At 39.1% G+C, this 22,946-nt stretch overlaps 2 protein-coding genes across 6 annotated transcripts in view; one reads left to right on the forward strand and one right to left on the reverse strand.

Moving 5' to 3' along the window:
• angpt2a (angiopoietin 2a) overlaps positions 1 to 10,274 on the forward strand; it is a 57,316-nt gene extending 47,042 nt beyond the window's left edge. Inside the window, exons 8-9 of the mRNA XM_039652231.2 lie at positions 6,613 to 6,743; positions 8,988 to 10,274. Coding sequence (XP_039508165.2) covers positions 6,613 to 6,743; positions 8,988 to 9,148 — 292 coding nt within the window. The 3' untranslated portion in view covers positions 9,149 to 10,274. The remainder of the gene's footprint in view (positions 1 to 6,612; positions 6,744 to 8,987) is intronic.
• Positions 1 to 22,946, reverse strand: part of mcph1 (microcephalin 1) — a 227,642-nt gene that overhangs the window by 69,712 nt on the left and 134,984 nt on the right. The window lies entirely within an intron of this gene.

The raw sequence follows: 22,946 nt of genomic DNA on the forward strand, positions 1-22,946 counted from the left end.
TTCACCTCAATGGCATCTCCAGAAACTGATCTTCTCAAACAAGTGGAGAGACTTTGGCAGATAGATGTGCTGCCCTGGCAAAGTGAAAAGATAAGCACAAGATCTAGACAAGACCAGGAAGCAGTGGAAATTCTGGAGAGCAAGACAGTGAGAGTAGAGGTGGATGGTGTTAAACGCTATGCAACACCACTTTTGCTTGTCAAGAACATGCCAGACCTCAAGGCCCCCAAACATGCTGTCCTCCCTCATCTGCGAGCCATAGAGAGAAGGCTGGCCAGAGACCCAAAGCAAGCAGCTGCCTACACTGCAGAGATTCAGAAACTAGAGCAGTCAGGTTATGCAGTCAGGGTGGAACCAAGTGCTGAAACATGCTCAACTAACACGTGGTACATTCCCCATCACCTGGTCCAACACAACGGGAAGAACAGAGTTGTGTTTAATTGCTCATTTCAATATCAGGGTCAAAACCTTAACAAGTTCTTGCTCCCTGGACCTGTGTTAGGCCCATCTCTTCTCGCAGTGTTGCTCAGATTCAGAGAACATTCCATTGCTGTCAGCAGTGACATCAAGGGGATGTTCCACCAGATTAGATTGCTTCCAGAGGACAAGCCACTCCTGCGATTCCTCTGGAGGGATCTAAAGACACAGGATCCACCCAGTGTTTATGAATGGCAGGTTCTCCCCTTCGGCACGACATGCAGCCCTTGCTGTGCAATCTTTGCATTACAAAAACATGTCCTCGACCATAGCCAACCTGGGGAAGACGTCCGCCATTCTGTCCTGAAGTCTTTCTACGTTGACAATTGTCTGCAAAGCTTCTCCTCAGTGGACGAAGCAAAGATTCTTGTTGACAAACTCAGGAGCTTATTAGCAGAGGGGGGTTTTGACCTGAGGCAGTGGTCCAGTAACCAGCTCTCTATCATAAGCCATTTACCTCCTGAGGCCAGATCAGAAGGCACTGAACTTTGGATTTCACAAGGGCAGAGCAACACCCACGAATCTACACTGGGGCTTCTCTGGAATCACCAAACGGACACGCTTTCCTACAAGTACCGTCCCATAGCAACCGCTGAGACTACCATGCGTACCATTTACAAAGTTGTGGCAAGTCAGTACGACCCCCTGGGCTATCTCATTCCCTTCACTACCAGAGCCAAGCTCATAGTGCAGCACCTTTGGGATAAGAAAAGGGACTGGGATGACCCTCATTTACCTGCAGATCTTCTACAGACCTGGAGAGAGTGGTACGAAGAGCTGCCTGCTCTGCAACACATTGTCCTTCCAAGGTGTTACACCAGCCCAATCAGAGACACAGACATGAGTCAGAGAGAAGTACATGTTTTCTGTGATGCCTCTGAGCGTGCTTATGGTTCAGTTGCCTACCTCCGCACAGAGGATCAACATGGGCAGGTAGAGGTGGCCTTCCTCACGGCCAGGTCACGAGTGGCACCCAAAAAACAGCAATCTATCCCTCGTCTGGAACTCTGTGCTGCTCTGACTGGGGCACAGCTCGCTAAAGTAGTCAGAACAGAATTGAACCTTCCCATAACCCAAATCACTCTTTGGACTGACTCCACCACAGTCCTCACTTGGCTGCAGTCAGAATCTTGCCGATTTAAAGTTTTTGTCGGAACCAGAGTCGCGGAGATCCAGGACATTACAGACAGGCACACATGGCGTTATGTACCATCAGCTCATAACCCAGCAGACGATATAACACGAGGGAAAAGCCTAAATAAGCTGGGATCAGACAGCTTTTGGTACCAAGGGCCATCCTTTCTCAAAGATCCTTCAAATCTGTGGCCGGAAATCCCACATCCTGTGGCTGCAGATGAAGACGAGATTCGTAAAACAGTTCCCTGCTTCCTTACCTGCTTCGCAGCCAACTTGTCATTCCCTGACATCAGCCTGTTTAAGACTTTCGAAGAGTTAATTAAATCCAGGGCCTGTCACGGGGCAGCAGGCAATAGTCAAACAGCAGATGACTACAAAATGGCTGAAATCAGTGTCCTACAGCAAGCTCAGGAGGAGTGCTTCACCTCTGAACTGGAGCTGTTAAAGTCAGGAAAATCACTTTCCAGAAGCAGTCGGTTAAAGACACTTGCCCCTGAACTTGACCATGAGACTCAGCTGATCAGAGTAGGAGGTCGTCTACGTTGGAGCCCATATCTAGATCCAGACTCAGTGCACCCCATTGTCCTAGACCCGAAACACCCAGTCTCTAAATTGCTCATACAGAGTTACGACACTAAACTCCACCACCCAGGCCCTGAAAGAGTCTTCGCCGAGCTTCGACGTAAATATTGGATTCTTCGAGGCAGAGAGGCCATCAAACGGTGTCAGAGTGCTTGTGTGGACTGCCAGAAGTGGAGAAAAAACCCTGAGGTACCAAGAATGGCAGACCTCCCTCCAGCCAGATTACGTTTATTCAAGCCCGCCTTCTACTCAACAGGAATGGATTGCTTCGGTCCATATACTGTTAAAGTAGGTCGCAGGAACGAGAAGAAATGGGGCATCTTGTTCAAATGTCTCACTACCCGGGCAGTCTACATTGATGTCCTTCATAGTCTCGACTCTGATTCATTCCTAATGGCTCTCAGACGATTCGTCGCAAGACGAGGCAAGCCATTCGAGCTATTATCGGATCAAGGGACCAACTTCAAAGGAGGGGAGAGAGAATTGAAAGAAGCGTATGCAGCTATTGTCCCAGAACTGCAAAGTCAGCTAGCAGAGCAGCAGATACAATTCCACTTCAATCCTCCCAATTCTCCACACTTTGGTGGCAGCTGGGAAAGAGAGATTCGTTCGTTAAAACAGGCCTTGATGACAACACTTGGCACCCAGTCTGTCACCTTCGAAGTGCTGTACACTGTGTTGGTGGAGATCGAGGGTATCTTAAATTCAAAGCCAATGGGCTACACTTCATCTAATATTTCCGATCTGGACCCCATCACACCAAATTCCCTCCTCATGGGGCGGCCAGATTCATCACTTCCTCCTGTGATATACCCGGAATCTGAACTGATCAGTCGACGTAGATGGCGGCATAGTCAAGTCCTTGCCGACCAATTCTGGAAGCACTTCATCAGGTTCTACCTACCCAGCCTGCAAACCCGCCAGAAGTGGCAAGATGAGAAATCTAACCTCCAGGTTGGCACCATCGTCCTGATCGTTGACCCCCAATTGCCCAGAGCCCTCTGGCCTGTGGGACAGGTGTCAAGGGTATTCCCTGGAGTAGACAGCAGAGTAAGAACAGCTCAAATTAAAGTAGGAGAGAGGTCGTACACACGCCCAGTTGCACGCCTCATCCAATTGCCTGCCATACCAGATTAGACCTGTCTGGATTGGTATAGGTTATAGGCCTTTTGTTATTGTACATATTTCCTTACGGATATCTGGGGGCGGCTGTAAAAAAGGCCACTATTATGGTTATATTCAAGTGTTTTAGTTCCTCTACTATATGACCAAACTTATGCCTTCGTCTCAGCATCCGTCTAACGAGCCAATCAGCGTCACGGAAAAGACGTGCAGGTCCATACTCCCGCCCACTGAATTGAGTCTGATGAACGGGAAAGCAGACGCAGGATATACTGTAGCGTTTATCTTTGCTAAAGTTGTGTGCGTGACTGGAAAAAAACCACACACATGCAAAGTTGAAGTTGTTCAGTGTACTGAGTTGTGGTGACAATAAATGGGTTATTCCCGAATACCTGATCATCTCTGATAAAAGTCTCTCACCGGACGCTCTGTAGTGGGTCTGTTATCAACCGGCAAAATCAGCTTCTACTAGCCAACATTTTTACATGTGGTCCTTCTGTTATCAACCGGCAAAATCAGCTTCTACTAGCCAACATTTTTACATGTGGTCCTTCGGACCATGTAAAAATGTTGGCTAGTAGAAGCTGATTTTGCCGGTTGATAACAGACCCACTACAGAGCGTCCGGTGAGAGACTTTTATCAGAGATGATCAGGTATTCGGGAATAACCCATTTATTGTCACCACAACTCAGTACACTGAACAACTTCAACTTTGCATGTGTGTGGTTTTTTTCCAGTCACGCACACAACTTTAGCAAAGATAAACGCTACAGTATATCCTGCGTCTGCTTTCCCGTTCATCAGACTCAATTCAGTGGGCGGGAGTATGGACCTGCACGTCTTTTCCGTGACGCTGATTGGCTCGTTAGACGGATGCTGAGACGAAGGCATAAGTTTGGTCATATAGTAGAGGAACTAAAACACTTGAATATAACCATAATAGTGGCCTTTTTTACAAGAACCAAATCGCTTACCACAGCTACGCAGACGACACACAGCTCTACTTAGCCCTATCGCCAAACGACTATAGCCCCATTGACTCCCTGTGCCAATGCATTGATGAAGTAAATGGTTGGATGTGTCAAAACTTTCTGCAGTTAAACAAAGACAAAACTGAAGTCATTGCGTTTGGAAACAAAGATGAAGTTCTCAAGGTGAATGCATACCTTGATGCTAGGGGTCTAACAACTAAAAATCAAGTAAGGAATCTTGGTGTGTCTCTAGAGTCAGACCTTAGTTTAAATAGTCATGTCAAAGCAATAACTAAATCAGCATACTATCATCTGAAAAATATTTCAAGAATTAGATTCTTCGTTTCCAGTCAAGACTTAGAGAAACTTGTGCATGCTTTCATCACCAGCAGGGTGGATTACTGTAATGGCCTCCTCACTGGCCTTCCTAAAAAGGGCTGCCTTCCTGGCTGCTGCCAGGATTCTGAGCAGGACCAGAAATAATATGAACATATCACACCAGTCCTCAGGTCTTTACACTGGCTGCCAGTTACATTTAGGATTGATTTTAAAGTATTATTACTGGTATATAAATCATTTAATGGGTTAGGACCTCAATATATTGCAGATATGCTAACTGAATATAAACCCAACAGATCGCTCAGATCATTAAGATTAGAGCCTTGCACGGGCCTCAAATCTAGGCCCTAGCCCGGCCCTGGCCCGAGACGTCCAGGCCCTAGCCCGGCCCGTGTCCGACAGCTCATCAGAATGATCAGCCTGAGTCCGACCCAAGCCCGTTATTAAAAAAACAAAAACAAAAAAAAAAAAAAAACACCTACACAGCTTGCCCTGTTGCAGCAGTCATTTAAACAGATATGTTTTGTCCTCAATGGCAAAGTAGTTACCGTTTAGATTATTTTCATTTCTTTATAAAGTTAATTAAGACAAATGTTTCTTTTTATTTATTTTTTTATGACGACCAAGCAACCGACAGCGAGTTAAACATGTTTGATCCATTTATAGCCTCTCAAATCAACACTTTACTTGGCTACAATAAAATCCATAGATATAAAACAACTTAAACATATTCACACAGTCAGTTAAAGTTAGTTTAAACGTTTGTTAAACGTTTATTGTCATTTTTGAAAAGCTGAGGCAAAGTGCTCCGCTGCTCGCAACAGCGCTCGCACAATACAATTTACAATACAATACAATACAGAGAATGCAATCTAAACAAATCAAATAAATTAGGCCCTACATTAAAAACAAACATGCAGGTTATCTTACCTCAAAAATCAAGTCTTCACTACAGAACATGGCCATTCGTATTTCCAAAAGTTTCCAACAGACTCATGAAACTAAAGTCCAATCAAACAAAAAACAACAAGACAACCTCCTAAACAGTCTCTTACAGAGCATCGTGCAGAAAAAGCACCATCCACCGTGGAAAGTTTTAATCCAGTCGTACCTTTTCCAGCTGCGCTGAAGTCACGCTCACTACTTCTGCTGCTGGCGGGACACTTAACAGAGAACGAGCCGGTTGCGCGGATCGCGTTGCCGGGAAACCTGTGTGCGCGTGTGCGTGCCGTGAGCAGACTGTCAGTCATATATGTCAGTATGATAGGTTATAAAACGTCTTTCTATGTTTGCTTTTCAATAGTCATCTTCTCATATTTTATTTTAAGTAATATCTAAAATAGGCTATAAAAAAGATAAGCCTAAAACAGGCCCGAGGCCCGGCCCGCGTGTGAACTATGACGTTAAAATTGGCCCGAAGCCCGGCCCGAGGAGTGTAAATAAGTCGGGGCCCGTCGGGCTCGGGCTGAAATGCAGGCCTCTAATTAGGATCACATCAGCTAGAAATACCAAGGGTTCACTCTAAGCATGGAGAGTCTGCTTTTAGCTATTATGCCAGCCGCAGCTGGAACCAGCTTCCAGAAGAGATCAGGTGTGCTCCTACAGTAGTCGCATTCAAATCCAGACAAAACACATCTGTATAGCTGTGCATTTACTGAATGAGCACTGTGCCACTGTTCGTTCGACTGTATCTGTACTTCATTTTATTCAAAATGGTTTTAATTTACTGTATTTTATTTTTATCATAATTTTTATTTTTCATAATTTCTTATTTTTTTATTCTGAACTGTTTTAATTATTCTGATTTCTTTTGATTATTTTAATTTCTTCCATGTAAAGCACTTTGAATTGCCATTGTGTATGAAATGTGCTATATAAATAAACTTGCCTTGCCTTGCCTTGCCTTATTGATAAAAGATTTGAATTACCAGACTAACTCGCATCTATAATATTATTTATATTTCTGATTTTCCAATTCTATAGGATACACCTGAACAGCTACAGTGGAACAGCAGGTAAAACCAGTAGCATGGGACAGCCAGGAAGTGATTTCAGCACAAAAGATGTAGACAATGACAAATGTATTTGCAAATGCTCACAAATGCTCTCAGGAGGTAAGAGCAATTTACTTTCAAATACCATTTTACGGTGTGTATCTTAATTGTCTTATTCTAATGGATTTAGACGCGCATTTGCCACAGTTCCTGGATTTAAAAAAGTAAAAGTACCATCGCAAAAATGAAAAGCGAGAGAGGAGATACTCATTTAATCATTTTGAAACATCTTCTCAATGCAGAGTGAATTTACTGCATAAAAAGGGTTTGTTAAAGGTCCCCGGACATGGGGTTATTTTATTATTTTATAATGTTTCCTGGGTTGCCCTTATTATGTTAGTATGTTTTTTTAGATCAAAAGTAATAATTTAGAAATAAAAGGCATTTTTCCTAGCCTGATTTTAGCCTCTGCTTTGAATGCTCTATTTGAAGGGGCATGTCCGCTGTGGGATTCAGTGTAACCGCCCACCGCTGTGATTAGCTGACATGCTAGCATATGAAATAGCAACATATTACATGTGAAACTCTCTTGAATACTTTTACTACAGCTATTATACATTTTTACTATTACAGCTATTGAGATTACTGAATCATGAGAAGTTTTTGAAGTATTTAGATTCCAATCACATAAAATGTTCCTGTGATGAGCATTGAGCATTGACAGTCTGTTAATCGCGAGAATGAAGATCTTATTTCAACGCAGTTTCTGCACTTTCTCTAATGCTTTCACCAATGCAAACATGATGATGTACATACAGTAAGAGCTTCGTTGTGCAGTGTAAAGTGCATCATTGATTTCGTAACGAGTTGTCCAGATAAACTCGCGCTGTGTGGAAAGATTGTTCTTTGATCGCTTTCTGTATAATTTGTTCACAATTCAAATAAGATTATTTTTATCCTACTAAAAGAAACAATGTGAAGCTGATCATTTTAGTCACTGGCTTAACTTACTGATGCATTAACAGTATCAAACGATTTTGGGAGAAAGATTAGCTTACCTGTCTGAACTTGAACAATTAGGCTGCAAATCAGAAATTGTTACTTGGTAGCTTGATCGATTTATTTTCAGTCGTCGGTGAAATGTTTGGACCATACAAAACTTGGGAGATGAGTCGGCGCATTTCCAGAGAAAATAAAATTAACCCATTGTTTCTTCAGAGGCTCGAATGAAGGAACTAAAAAATACTTTTGTGTTCATTTGTACATCCAAACACTGAGCAACTGCCATGCTTTGCTCGTTTGCAAGCCATGATATCTCTCGAGGAAACAGTCAAATCTAAAAGCTGTTACTCTAGGAAAAACTAAAATTGCGCCTGCGTGTTCATACTTCCTGTTCCTAGCTCTTTTTCTCAAGTTCTCCGGGCGGGCAAAGCAGAGAAAGGGAGAGGTAATCTTTCCCCGTATGACATCATACAGGGGAGATTCAAGATCGGTGGGTCTGAGCTGCAGAGAAGAGAAAAATAGCCAAAGCTCGGTTTACACAGATTGAAAATTCTAGACATGAGGGGACCAAATACAGGCTAGGGGAACTCATATTAATGTTAAAAAACCTCTAAAAATGAAATTTTTATGTCAGAGGACCTTTAAACATACATACACAGAGAGATTTAGTTTAAAGAATAAAACAAAACGCAATGAGGCAGGGGTAAAAAACATCTCTCTAGTCAGTGAATGCAACAACAATGAAAAAGCACATTCAGATGTGATGCAGAAGCCAGAATCGTATTCCAGACAGAATTCGATATGGGGTTAGAATTGTTCCATTAATCCAAATAGATAGGCTGAGATCCACAAATTAATATAAATATTTTCACAAAATTAATACAATTTAAAAAAACAACAACAAATAATTAAAATGAAATAAATAAATATAAAAAAAAATATGATAAAAAAATATTTACAAATGTGTTGCGTCACAAACACAACTGCCTGACATTCCTTTGTGAATCATTTCCTGTGCATTAGTAGATCCCTGCAAGCATTTGTGGATTTTGAAACATTTTCTAGCATCAAGATGTGCAGACACTCCACCCACTGTCTACTTAAGCCAATCAGATAATAGCTATTTGCGCTGACCTGCACTGATAGCATGCTCTCGCTTCAACCAATCACTTTTTTTATAAATGGCAAAGTCAGCCATAATAGAGGAAATAGCATTGATGCATTCAAAAACAAAATTGTTCATTTGTAATACCTGTAGTAATATTTGGGAGCCTGGTGTATGTTAAAAGCCAACATTTTGTGTTGTCACAATATACTTGTGTTTTTAAATATTAAAGTATATATTTTTGTTGTATAATTTAGGTTGGTGGTTTGATGCCTGTGGACCATCAAATCTCAATGGCGTATACTACCAGCAAGGACAGAACACTAATCGTTTCAATGGCATCAAATGGTACTACTGGAAAGGTTCAGCATATTCACTAAAGGCCACGACTATGATGATACGACCGTCAAACTTCTAAGCTTCTAGTTCTAAGGCACAATAGCCGCTTTTCCACTGTCGGGCCAGTACGAACTGGGGCAACAGGCTGTGCTGGGATAATAGCCTTGAAAAAAAAAAAAAAAACAACAACCTGAGGAGCACTGTCAGTGACAATCCCAATAGTTATATTTTCAGTCAGAGAAGGAGAAGCCCCGACGAGGCACAATCAAGCCCAGGAAGTGACAGTGGAAACGCGACTGGCTGCAATAGCACTCTGCTTTTGGCTCGACATTAGAAAAACGGCTAATGACTACTGATGTCACTGCTTTCATATCCTATAGAGAAACATTGAGGTGTCACTGCTTTCATATCCTATAGAGAAACATTTGTTGAGAGGTGTGACCTTCATGCACTTCTGATACAGGACTTCTATTTAAAAGATAAAGCACTTGAAAAACAAAACAAAACAATTTTTTTTACAGTGTCAAATTGCTAATTCATTTAATATGAAATCCTGACATACAACATATTAATGGAACTTCGTCAAGGGAAAAGTTTTGTTCAAATGGATGTGTTAATATGTATTGTTAATTGAAGAACAGCTGTAAAGGGGATATACACCTGTACATTGATGCTTCACAGGATTTCCTTAATTCTTCATGTAGATACGTGGAATCAGAACTACTTTCTTAGTATGCTTATTTTATTTGTAAATACCAAATTATTTACAAATATTTAATTATATTATTGATAAATTGTCAAATGTAACCATGGTACAAGAGTGAGTTAAATGCATAAAGCTGCGGATGTTCTTTAGACATGTTGTACAAATTGTTACTCTTTAAAACTATTGTTTACACATGGTTTAGTGCTTTGGACCTTCTTGTAGATATCTTAACTGTGGACATTTGTTGACTGTTGACCAAACTCTGCAGGAATTCTTAAAGGGTCCCTTCTTTGCAAAATGCAAAATTCACTTTTACATGGTTTTTTGAAAAAAAAAAAAAAAAAAATGTTTGGTTGGTTGTCCACAGTGTGGATAACCAACCTATAAATGGAAAAAAATTCCACCCACACTTTTTTGTATTCCCTAAAAATAAAATTAAAAATTGTCTCAAAATGATTTGTTCATGTTTTCTACCCATTGTGACATCACAATGGAACAGGCCCCTCCCATGACTGGTGACGGACTTATTCCTATTAGCATAGGTCCTCACCTGAGTGAGCTGCGCACTCACTACACTTGAACTTGACGCACAACGTAATGATGGCAATTGACGCCTTTTGCGGTTCAAATAAACAGGGCTGGGCAACCGCGTTCATCATTACGGTGTGCGTCAAGGTTTACTCTTTTGGCGTAAATCGATATGTACGGCCGCCTGCCGGTAGCTAGTTATTTTAGTCGATAAAGTTTTAAATATGGATATTTTTCTAACACGAACGCATCGCTTCACTTCAAAAGGCCTTAATTAACCCCCAGAATTTAATTAACCCCTGGAATGTGTGTGGAACACTTTAATCATGAATAGATGCACTTTGATGGACTTCCAAAGACATACACACATTCACTCCCATTATAACGCTTGGAAGAGCCAGGACATTTTTGAATAGAAATCCGAAATGTGTTCGTCTGAAAGAATGTCATATACACCTAGGATGCCTTAAGGGTGGATAAGTATATTTTAAGTTTATTTTCTTCACAATTAAAGGGATAGTTCATCCAAAAATGAAAATTAGCCCATGATTTATGTACATACACAAAATAAAACATTGCGCTTTTCTAAGTGTGTAAAGTGGAAAACTATAATGTATGGCTAAATACCACAAGAAGTGCTTGGGAGTACTTAGACTCAACGCAGTAATATCATCACTCATGAAAAATCCTCTTACACGTGTCCTTGCTTGATGAACATATTCAGTTTTGATGAGAAAGAAAAAAACCTAGAACCTGTAACCTCTGACACGCTTGGCAAAAGATCTACCACTAGACCATTAATGAACTCAAACAAAACTTGCGGATTGATGCCTTTATTTACGGGTTGAGCAGAGAGGCTCATTCTCTTTTCCTTTTCATAGTCTCTTCTGACCGCGTTTTCTTAGCTTTTTCCATCGTTGAGTATCACGTCTGAAATGTGTGCAAGTGTCTTTATGTTTCATGTTGTGGTTTATGTGTGTGACGTCATTGGTGTAAAGCATGTCGTGATTCTCTCAAGATTTGTTGGGGCGCTCCTCTCAAACTTGCATTGCTGGTTTTTCCAGAGTGCTTTACTACCAGGATGATTCACCCTACTATGAGTTTGTTTACCACCGAAATGACAGTGAAGCTGCTATATTAAGGTACAATTCTTGCATAGTGTGCCTTTAAGTGCTATCAGTGTCTCACGTGCCATATCGATTAAGTGCAAGCACTGAGACGAGAGAGGTATGTATCAACTAGTCTTAGTTAAAGGCAGGGTAGAAATTTTCTAAAAAAAACTTTTTCCCAAATTTGTTTAAACTGTCTATGTATACTAATACATAATTAAAATGCAAGTACTCTGAAAAAGAAAAAAGTATACAAATCGAGTGTCTGTAGTCCTCTCAGTGCTGCAAAAAACACAGCTCATTATTTACAACCGAGATGAAAGAAATGATTGGCTGGGCGACTGTCACTCTGTCACAGCAGCCCACATGCGCGCACACGTTTCCTCGTGGAGTGGAAGAGATAGGAAGCTAGGAAGAATCACAATTATGGCAGAGAAAGAGCAGTCAAAATTTCCAGTTACCTGCAATCAGCGAAGGAAAACCAGGCAAAAAATGAAGAAAGTATTTGAAAAGGCTATGACCAAAAAGTCTTTGGATAAAGCAAGAAGTCAGACGAGAGTCAATATCGGCGGGGCTTTCCAACCGTGGCGACAACTGACAACCAGGGGGTGAAAAGTGACGCCAACGGTGCTTTCGTGGAAGCTCTTACATGTAAAACACCGAATATGTTATGAATCTTACACGAAATTCACCTTCATCACAGTGTAACTGATGGTAATGGGAAAACGTGCATCAATGCAACCTGTTTTTAGTTTTTATGTTACTAGCTCGTTACTAAATCAAACTCAATATTTTTTAAACTTTAGCATTACCAGTATCGATATGCTAGCTTGATAGCAAGTACTACCGGCCATGTTAGTTGTTTATATTAATAATGATAAGTTAGGCATTTTATTACATGAGATTCTGAAATGATGTCACTACATGCACTGCTCCTCTCCGCAGTGCTGGTAAACACGTCCTCCAGCTGAGTGTGGTCTGCAGCGCATGTTCATGTATTTTGTGGGCGTGGCTTTGTAAGGATCCTAGACGGGAGGGGGTGGGAGTGAATGAAATAAAGAGCTGTGTTTATTGCAGCACTGAGAGGACTACAGACACTCAATTTAGAGTACTTACATTTTAATTATGTATTGGTATATACAGTGCCCTCCACAATTATTGGCACCCCTGTTTAAGATGTGGTTGAGGACTTTTAAAAATTCTCCCTTTTTTTTTAAACAACATAGAATCCAAATGCAAAAAAAGAGAAAAATCCAACCTTTTATTTAAGTACATTACTTTGGTGGTAAAAAAAAATGTAAAATTTAGAAAAATAAAAACTTCAAATCCTGTGTCCCACAATTATTGGCACCCCTAACAATTCCGCTGAAAAATGTAATTGATTTTTAAAAAAAAATATATTTTCTGTAGTTGCTAATGTTGGTCAGGATATCTAGGAACTTTTAATTAGTAATTCATGACTTCCTATTTCCCTGGGGTATACATATGACATGACACAGAGGCCTAATTCTCTTACCCATTTGTCAACATGGCAAAGACAAGAGAACACACCATTCAAGTAAGGCAGATGTGTGATGACCTTTATAAGTCAGGCAATGGCTACAAGAAAATAGCCACTCACCTTATATTGCCCATATCTAAAGTTAGAGGAATCATTAAGAAGTTTAAAACAACAGGAACAGTGACAAACAAGGCTGAAAGAGGTCCCAAGTTTATCTTGCCACAATGCACTGTGAGGAGGATGCTAAGAAAAGTAAAAAAAAGTCCTAAGCTCACTGTCACAGAATTGCATCAAATAGTGGCATCTTGGGGTCACAAAATCTCCAAAACAACCATCAGACGCTCTCTACATGCCAACAAGATGTTTGGGAGGCATGCTAGGAAAAAGCCTTTTCTCACTAACACTGACAAACGTCTGGAGTTTGCCAAGCGGCACTGGGACTTCATCTGGGATCGTGTGCTTTGGTCGGATGAGACTAAGATTGAGCTTTTTGGCAACAAACACTCTAAGTGGATCTGGTGTAAAACAAAAGATGTGTATGCCGAAAAGTACCTCATGCCCACCGTGAAGTATGGTGGAGGATCTGTGATGCTGTGGGCCTGTTTCTCTTCCAAAGGCCCTGGGAACCTTGTTAGGGTGCATGGCATTATGAACGCTTTGAACTACCAGGACATTTTAAATAAAAACCTGATGGCCTCTGCCAGAAAGCTGAAGATGGGTCGTCATTGGGTCTTTCAGCAGGATAATGATCCAAAACGTGTGGCAAAATCTACACAAAAATGGTTCAGTCACAAACTCAAGGTCCTCCCATGGCCATCTCAGTCCCCAGACCTCAATCCAATCGAAAACCTGTGGGGTGAGCTAAAGAGGAGAGTGCACAAGAGAGGGCCCAGGATACTGGATGATCTAGAAAGATTTTGCAAAGAAGAATAGTCAAAGATCCCTCTCTCTGTGTTCTTCAATCTTGTGAAATGTTATAGGAGGAGATTAAGTGCTGTCTTGTTGGCAAAAGGGGGTTGTACAAAGTATTAACATCAGGGGTGCCAATAATTGTGGGACACATGATTTGAAGTTTTTATTTTTTTAAATTTTAAATTTTTTTTTTACCACCAAAGTAATGTACTTAAATAAAAGGTTGGATTTTTCTCTTTTTTTGCATTTGGATTCTGTTGTTTAAAAAAAAGGGAGAATTTTTAAAAGTCCTCGACCACATCTTAAACAGGGGTGCCAATAATTGTGGAGGGCACTGTATATATAGTTTAAACAAATGTGGGAAAAAGTTTTTTTTTTTTTTTTTAAATTTCCACCTACCCCCACATTTAAGGGAATAACAGTGTAATATGAAAAAACGTGGAGTATCTATTTAAATTCGCTTGTGTCAGTAACATCTGTTAAAGTTAACACAATGATTTGTTACAACTTTTTATATACAGTACATTTATGTAATAATTACAAAGCATGTCCATTTTTCATAACAAACAGCAGCTCTGGAAAAAAAAATTGGGTTCGCTATCCCGTTTATCCCGCTAGTTTTTAAAACATGGTATTAAGGATCCCAAGACCTCTGTGGAATTTAATAAGTTTGACATTATTCATGGCAACAAAGTGTGTGAAGTGTCTACATGATTGGGAAGTCCATTTCATTTTGCTTTGGAGAAAAAAGTAGCCGGCCTTGTAAAACGAAGAAAATCATCAGACCAAGCAAAACATCTGACTTAACCCCTAGAGGTCGGCAAACACGGTGACTCGTTTTGGCAGATTTTTTTCACATAGCAGAAAAATAGACTTGAAGTACTCCATCTCCGGTCATACAGAGTTAAGAAATATGTAAAACATAAACTGTTAAATGTCTACTTTTTTATGTGCCCACCTACAATCGAAATAAAATATTGTGCTTTTGTAAAATAAAGAAAATAAACGTGCGTTCTGCCACTTCGTCTCTGTGAACTTTTTTCTAGTGCACGTCTCTAAACTTAAACAAAACTCAGCAAATACTATTCACTCAGGCATGAACAGTATACGTTTATAATCATTTGAATTTATACTAAAACTGAAATATTCTCTGTTTATGTAATCTATAAAAAAAGATAAAGATGTCAGCTGTGCTCATTATCGTTCTCACAGCTCATTATTTTCCTAATGTGACACGCCCACGGAGAGTGCGCTCAATTCAAACGCAAATTATCTGAAGCAACACATTGAGACTGTAAATGCCCTCACAAATTCGTTAAACATTAACACACACAATATTTAGTCAGACACTCAGATTAATGTACTGCGGAGTCTTCGGAGGCTGCGAGGAATAATCCATGGGACATTTACCTCAGAACAAGCGCTGGTTTACATTCACTTTGAGGAGCGAGGTACTGAGAATTGCTTTATTGTTTTAAGTGTTTTATGTGCTTTGTTCTAATCGCGATCAATGTTCTCTCTAAGCTGCACTTCTGAAGCCACACCACGCTGAAAATAATAAAATTCCACATAGAGGACTGAGGTAAAAACAATATAAATACTGTTTGTTTTCTCACACAAACCGCTCGTTTCATGTCTTAGGTCATCAATGTGTACTTACATTTACGAGTCATTCCATCATGTTTAATTTGGACTTCTCTGAGCATGCTCTTTGACGTAAACAGAGGGAGGACCCCCTAAACCTCCATTATATGACTGATAGACAACGGTTTGAGCGAAAAATATCAAAATTTAAAATACTGTGGAAACAAAGACACCAACATCTTGGATGCCCTTGAGATAAGCTAAAACATATAAAAAATTAATTTCAAAGTGAACTATCCCTTTAAAAAGTTTGGAACCTCCTGCTAAAGAAAATATTGGAAATTCATAAGGAATAAACAATCATTTAACTTTGATGGTTTAAATATGAATCGGGTGTCTGAACGAATGAACACACAGATGCATAGCCTACTGTTACAGATAAAATAGATAAAATATATATCAAATAAGCTTTAGTTAGACAGTTTCTGCTCGTATGTTAAATATATAGTATGTTTTATACAAAATAAACTAATCAACTCTTATCCAATGCAAGCTATTGCAATGCACATATCAAAATAACGAATCCTTAACTTTGAAATATGTATGATAAAATGTATTTGCCTACTTTAAAAATAATACTTTATATGGAAAAAGAATTTTCTTTTCAAGATGTTTCCAACTCTAACTTTGAACCAATTCTACACCATAGCCCATATTTGACCAGGATATATATATATATATACTGTATATATATATATATATATATATATATATATATAGTCATGCCCAAAATTAATCATACCCCTGGTAAATATGATAAAAAAATGGCTGTAAAAAATAAATATGCATGGTTTATCCTTTTGATCTTTCATTCAAAAAACTGCCAAAAATCTAACCTTCCAGTGAAGTAAAAGAATTGAAAATGGGAGAGAAATCACATTATAAAATAAATGTTTTTTCTCCAAAACACGTTGGCCACAATTATTCATATCCCTAGAATCTTTTATGAATAAAATCTATGCAGTATATTCCCATTAATATTTACTAGGGCTGTAACGATACACCAAACCCACGATTCGGTTCGTATCACGATTTTTGATCCACGATTCGATTCGTATCGCGATTCTATCACGGGGGCGGGGCTTGGGGTGAAAAAATAGATTTTGGGAGGAAAACATATACCGGTATTTTTATTAAATAACATTTGGAAAACCGTGTAGAATCTGAACACCAAAAAACAATAATAACTATGTAAATTATTAAACTAAACTAGGCAGTGTAGGCTGCTGCTTTTGGGTTGTTTTCTGTGCCTACAGGATTCACACAGCCAGTGAATGAAAGAGATCAGCAGAGCGCGTGCGATTACCTGCGTCTGTCTTTGAAGTCGTGAAAAGGTTGCCGTGGCCCGTGTATCATCATTTTAACGTTCACGTCACATGTATTTCCAATAAATGTGCGTCAACAAGAGCGCTGGTCAGCATCCCACAGCGCGTGGAAACCGCGGTGAAATAAAATCACAGAGTCACGCATTGAATCAATGCCATATTGGTCTCTCAGCTTCAGCGTTACCCATGCGACGCTGCTCAGCTGAGCCTTGAGAAGTGGAACTCAAAGTTAAAAATAATTAACACCTTCATTACATCTCTTTTAATGAATCAGCTTTTTTGAACATGTTCGTTGAATGAACGGTTTAATGACTCGCTCAAAGTCCGTTATCATAACAATGTGCGCGCTGAGTGAAAGCCTTTCAATGCGCATATAGACGCTGTTTAGTTTCGGTTACAGTGGTTACTGAAAATATCCTCGTTTTTGTCCACATTGTAAACATATTTATATAGCAACAAATACATATAAATTAAATAAATAAATAAATGGCGGTAATAGGGCATATCGCGCTATTGAGCCACTCAACATTACCGCAAGGGAAATTCCATAACCGCGACAGCTTTCGCAGAAGTGCAGCACGCGCCAAAGAGAAAGGCACTTTTCATGCGGATTACATAAGCAGAGAGCAGTCGGTTTTCTTTCGTTTTGAATTGTTCTGTTTAAAAGTAGACATTTCAATATAAATATATGTCTCAGGTCTATAAGCTTATAGGGTTTTGATTCATGAGACGAGCTCCAGTTCAGGCGCAGGCACCTAAATGTCGTGATTATCTGTGTGCTAGCTATATTTTCTTCTTATTTATTAAATCCAGGCAATTGGTTGATAAAACATTTATTAATATTGAGATACAATTAATAAAAAAACGAAATTCAATTTAAAGTAAGTCTTTGTGCTTTCTATTTGAATTCTCTGAAAGTTTTATTGCCGCTTCCAGAGAACTGTCACGACATTGTTTTTTTTCTTTTTTTCTCGAACATGAAAAATAAAACAAAATAAAAATGTTATGTTCTGGGGGGAGCTAACCCTTCATCCGGTGAGTAGCATTACTTTTGGTTTGTAGGCTACAGTGTAATTTACAGAATTATAAAAAAATATAGGCTATATTTTTGCCACAATTAAAGATGTTTTGTGTTGCGTCCGTGTACGCGTGTGTATTTCCATCATATTAAATATAAAATGCATGTGTAGACTTAGCTTTTTCTAATGTCTGGACGTACTGGATTTTATTAAGGGAGTAGGCTATGGATAGAAACAGAAGTGTCAATATATTGGTATTAAATAAATGCATTTTCTGAGAATGTATAGGCTATGTATTATTTTGAAGGATTTAAGTTTTGGCTAATTTACCCTCAACTAGTTTTGTGATGTAGGTCTACGTATTTTATAATGTTAACTTTAAATAATATTAATTGTAATTTAAAGATGTGGTAGCATTGGATCTGGACGGGAAGGATAACTGGGAGGTGGAAGGGGTGTGTCGCGAATCGCGATTCTGCCGTCTCACATCGCGATACAGGATCATGGACCTGAGTATCGCGATTTCGATTTTATATCGTATATCGTTACAGCCCTAATATTTACCTTTTTTAGCACACCAGGGTGACTAGGAACATGAAATTGTCCAGTCATGATGACTTCTTGATTCATAGGAGTTTAAATATGAAGAAGCACAAAGGCCAAATTCCCTGAATCATCCATCACAATGAATACAATCAAAGAACATGGTTCTGATGTGCATCAAAAGATTGTTGAGCTTCACAAAATAGAAAGTGGATGTAAGAAAATAGCTAAAAAATTGAACATTCCCATTTTGACCATCAGGGCAATAATTAAGGAGTTATAATCAACTAAAGATGTTACGATTCTACCAGGAAGAGGATGTGTCTCTATATTTTCTTAATGGACAGTGAGGATGAAAGTTTGAGTGGCCAAAGACTCTTCAAGGATCACAGATAGGGTTGTGACAGTGAGGATATTTTCTCACCGGTTATTCGACGTGTGACAACACCGGTAATACTGGTGTCACCGTCAGGGACTTTTAAATCGCTAATTTAAAGGCAAATGTAAAATGGCACTTTTGTCGATGCCTGTCCCATCTAACTAGAAGTAAAATGAATGAATAATAATATAGCCGTAAATAAAATGACCCACATGATGACCTTTCACCTGACGCTGCACGCGCTTTTTTTAATTTCGCTCGGCTACGCGCAATCACGCATTCCTAGAGGATAGCTTCAACTCTTGCGGCTGCTGGTAAGTGGTGTTATATTCTCAGCGAAGTGATTTTGATGTTTGTTTACTTATTATTATTCTTATTTTACTAGAACGACGTGAAGAGAGCATGCAGAGAGATGTTGTTTGTATTGCTGTGTGCAGTGATGGGAATAACGGCGTTATAAAATAACGCCGTTACTAACGGCATTACTTTTTCCAGTAACGAGTAATCTAATTGATTACGCTTCTCATCTTAACAACGCCGTTACCGTTACTGCCAAAAATGCGTCCCGTTACTATAACAACTGATGAAGCTGTTTTTTTTTTTTCATCAGACCAACTAGATCTCTGAGCGAGAGGCACACTTTTTTACTGTTCTTCCATTGAGCATGAGACAAGCGCATAAATGCTGACGATTGGCTGAGCTAGAGTAAACTGTCACTGAAGCCAATCAGAGGTAGAGTTGGGCGGGTGTTCTAAAGCACGCATAGTAGTGATGAGCATTCGGCTCTTTTGACTCAGCTCTGAAAAGAGCCGGCTCTTTTGGCTTACAAACGGCTCTTTAAATGACTTTGACTATAATATTTCACTTTTTATTATATAATTATTTAATTTCTATAGGCTAAATTAGTAAAAAATAGAGTCGGCTCTTCAGATATGCGAGCCAGCTCCCGACGTTCAAATAAAAGAGTCGGCTCATTCGCGAATCGCGAACGACCCATCAAAAGCTCATTCGCGAACGAGTCGATCCATCATCACCTACGCTCCTCCGTGAACGACCCATCATCACTATCGGCTAACGCTCATGAATTGCGAACGACCCATCATAACGCATAGTCGGAATAACGGACACAAGGAATAACACAAGCCAGTCAGTCAACGAGAGACAGGTATGCCGACGAGCCCAAATAATCCAAAAGTAGCCTTCTCTAAATGGTATTGCTTATGTTAAGTTTTCATTTCCTTCTGTCATGTCCATGCACAATATGTTGCAATCATCCATCCTCTAAAGAACAATCCAGATACAATTTCTCAGTGTTATTTATTTGTTAGTTTTCGTCTCAATGCGCTGGCATAACATCAGTGAGCGATGAGCAGCAGCACGACATTCATCTCAAGGAAGGAACACAAGTTGAGTCAAAATAAAAGTCCCCATTTGTTCACACATGCGCACAATGAACTCTTGCACATTTTTAGTAACAGTAAATAGCATAAAGTAAAAACAAAATAACAGTAAGAAACATAAAATAATATAGTTAATGAGAACATATAACTCAACAGCTTAACAAACTTAATTTAATTTTGCCCAGTTGTGGCCTGTTGAGGGGCAATAAATATCAAAAGTTCCAAAACATCTATTGTGTTATTTGCATTGATCCACTATATAAACATAACATCTACATACATGGCATTTGATTGGAGGCTAGTCTCACTTTGTCCCACAGCAAAAATTTTTTTTAGATGTGTGTACAATGATTCATGTTTCTGTTAATGTATTGTATTAAGTGTCCATTTCATTATAAAATTCTGATTTTTCATAAATAATTGAACACGCACATGTGTGTTAAGTTCCGTTAAATAGGGGTAGAGGTGGGGTCACATTTGAGCATTTAAAATTTAATTTTACTTGAAAGTAACGCAATAGTTACTTTCTTAAGTAACTAATTACTTCTTAAAAATTGTAACTGAGTTACTAATTTAGTTACTTTTTGGAAGAAGTAACTAGTAACTGTAACTAATTACTTTTTAAAAGTAACCTGCCCAACACTGGCTGTGTGTAGGCTGTAGAAGTAACGTTAGCTTGCTGTTTGAGGGAGAAAAGTTTCACGGGGGTGGAGGGGTGTTATTTGACTAAAAACTTTTATTTTTACTTTTACTTTTTTAATTTTTACTTAAACTATTATTATGATTACTACAGTATTTATTTAAAAAACGCAGAGTGCCATAAAAATTATTATCACAACTCTGGTAAGTTATCACATAGGCTTACCAGTTAGTATCTTATGTTTTGTGTGCAGAAGCCTCTGTGAACATCTCCCCTAGTAACGTTTCTATTATATACTATTATTTTATTATTATACTTTAGCAGCCTGGGCAGAATCTGTAGCTTTAGCAGGTCAGTGAAATAGTGAGCCAGTTCCAAACACTTTTAGCAATCTTTACATCTTGTCATGGTCACATAAAAATGGTTTAATCAGCTAATACCCTATATTTCTGTTTATTTTAATGTCTACAGTCTCAGATCAACTCCAGCAGTATCAGCAGCAGCAGTAACAACAACAACAGCAAAGGCAGCAAACTCACTTAAGGACTTTAGTAAAAATTTACCGGAACAGGTATCACATTAATGTTAAAAATCTTGTATTAATTGGTGTTTCTGTTTGCTTTGTTTTTATTTTCATTGTATAAAATGTAACTCTTGTATTTTTGTAAATCAGTTTTTGCCATGAAAATAGCCACAAATGCTGATATGCCATTAAATAAAACTATACTGTACTGCACGAAACATGGGCCACGTTGACTTTGTCCTACACAGTTCACTATAACAGCTGTTCTTTATTATTCTGTATAACAGAGAAGAAAAAGTCATCAGGTTGGGACAATTTAAGATGCTTCAGTTTCTAATCCCAGAGTTATATATAGAGCACATAAATAATTTTTTTAAATTTTAAACTTTAAAGTAGTCTTTTCTGTTCTGTTTCTTTTTCAAAACTGCATCAATGCATTTGCTGCTGTATCAATGCAGAGTCATCTGTATTGATATATTTCTGTATTGATATTTTGAGCACAGCCCTATTTAAAGGAACACTCCGACTTTTTGGGACTTTAGCCTATTCACCTTACCCCCCAGAGTTAGATAAGTCCATACATACCTTTTTCATCTCCGTGCGTGCTATAAGTCTGTTTGACGCACCCACCGCTAGCCTAGCTTAGCACAAAGACTCGATGTGACTGGTTGCAGCTTTCATACTGATCCAAATGAGTGGCAAAATAACGCAAACGTTTTCCTATTTACATGTTGTGATTTGTATAGTCACATAATGTACAAATAACAAAGTCAAATGAGACACAGACATCTTTTAACCGTATAAAACCTGGGAACTATTCTCTGAAGGCGAAGCACTGCTACTTTGACGGCGTAATAACCGCATCACCGGAGACACGCCGTGGTGAGGAGCGGAGAGTTCGCTCGGTGTTTGGGTAATAGAGTCAGCAATTTATAAATAGTAAAAGCGCAGTTTAGAGTCATGGGTTTTCGCTCTATTGTAAATAGCTGCGACTGTAAACAGGGGAGGTAACCATGTATCACAGAATTCCAACTAAAAACGCTGACTGGATGAAGAAATGGCTAACTTACTCTGGATATTTATCCAAACACACCTAAGATTATCAAGGGACATTATGTTTGCTAGGTACATTTCAATGAGGACGACTATTTTGAAAAAATGGAATTTGCCACACGGACCATAATGTGCTGAAGGATACGGCCATCCCATCGATAGCACAGACAGGACAAGTGGATCACCTGCGGCTGAGGTAAGTGTTCCGTTATGTTTTTAGATGACCTACTGTAACAGTGCCTTTAGCCAGATCTAATGTAACGTTAGTGACACTATTATATGATTAGGGTATGAATACGTTTTTATCTTGATGCGGTGCGGACGCGCTTGGGGAAAAAAAAACGAGCGCGTTCACCGCGTTGAACTTGCACCCTGCGCGCGGCGCGCCTAGTAGCCTAAATTTGAAATAACCATGGAAATAACGAACTTGGGCGTGCAAAAGGGTACGATAGGCTGTGAGTTCATTGTGCAAAAACAATTTGTGCTATTACTTTCACCTTAATCTATCCTATAGTAATGCAATACTGTATATTATATAGGCTACTGTTGAATACATTTGGTTCAGCTAATAAATTGCATTTAAAATATATTGATT

The sequence above is a fragment of the Pimephales promelas genome, chromosome 11 (assembly GCF_988280905.1).
Source record: "Pimephales promelas chromosome 11, fPimPro1.hap1.1, whole genome shotgun sequence".
In the NCBI taxonomy this organism is placed as follows: Eukaryota; Metazoa; Chordata; class Actinopteri; order Cypriniformes; family Leuciscidae; genus Pimephales; species Pimephales promelas.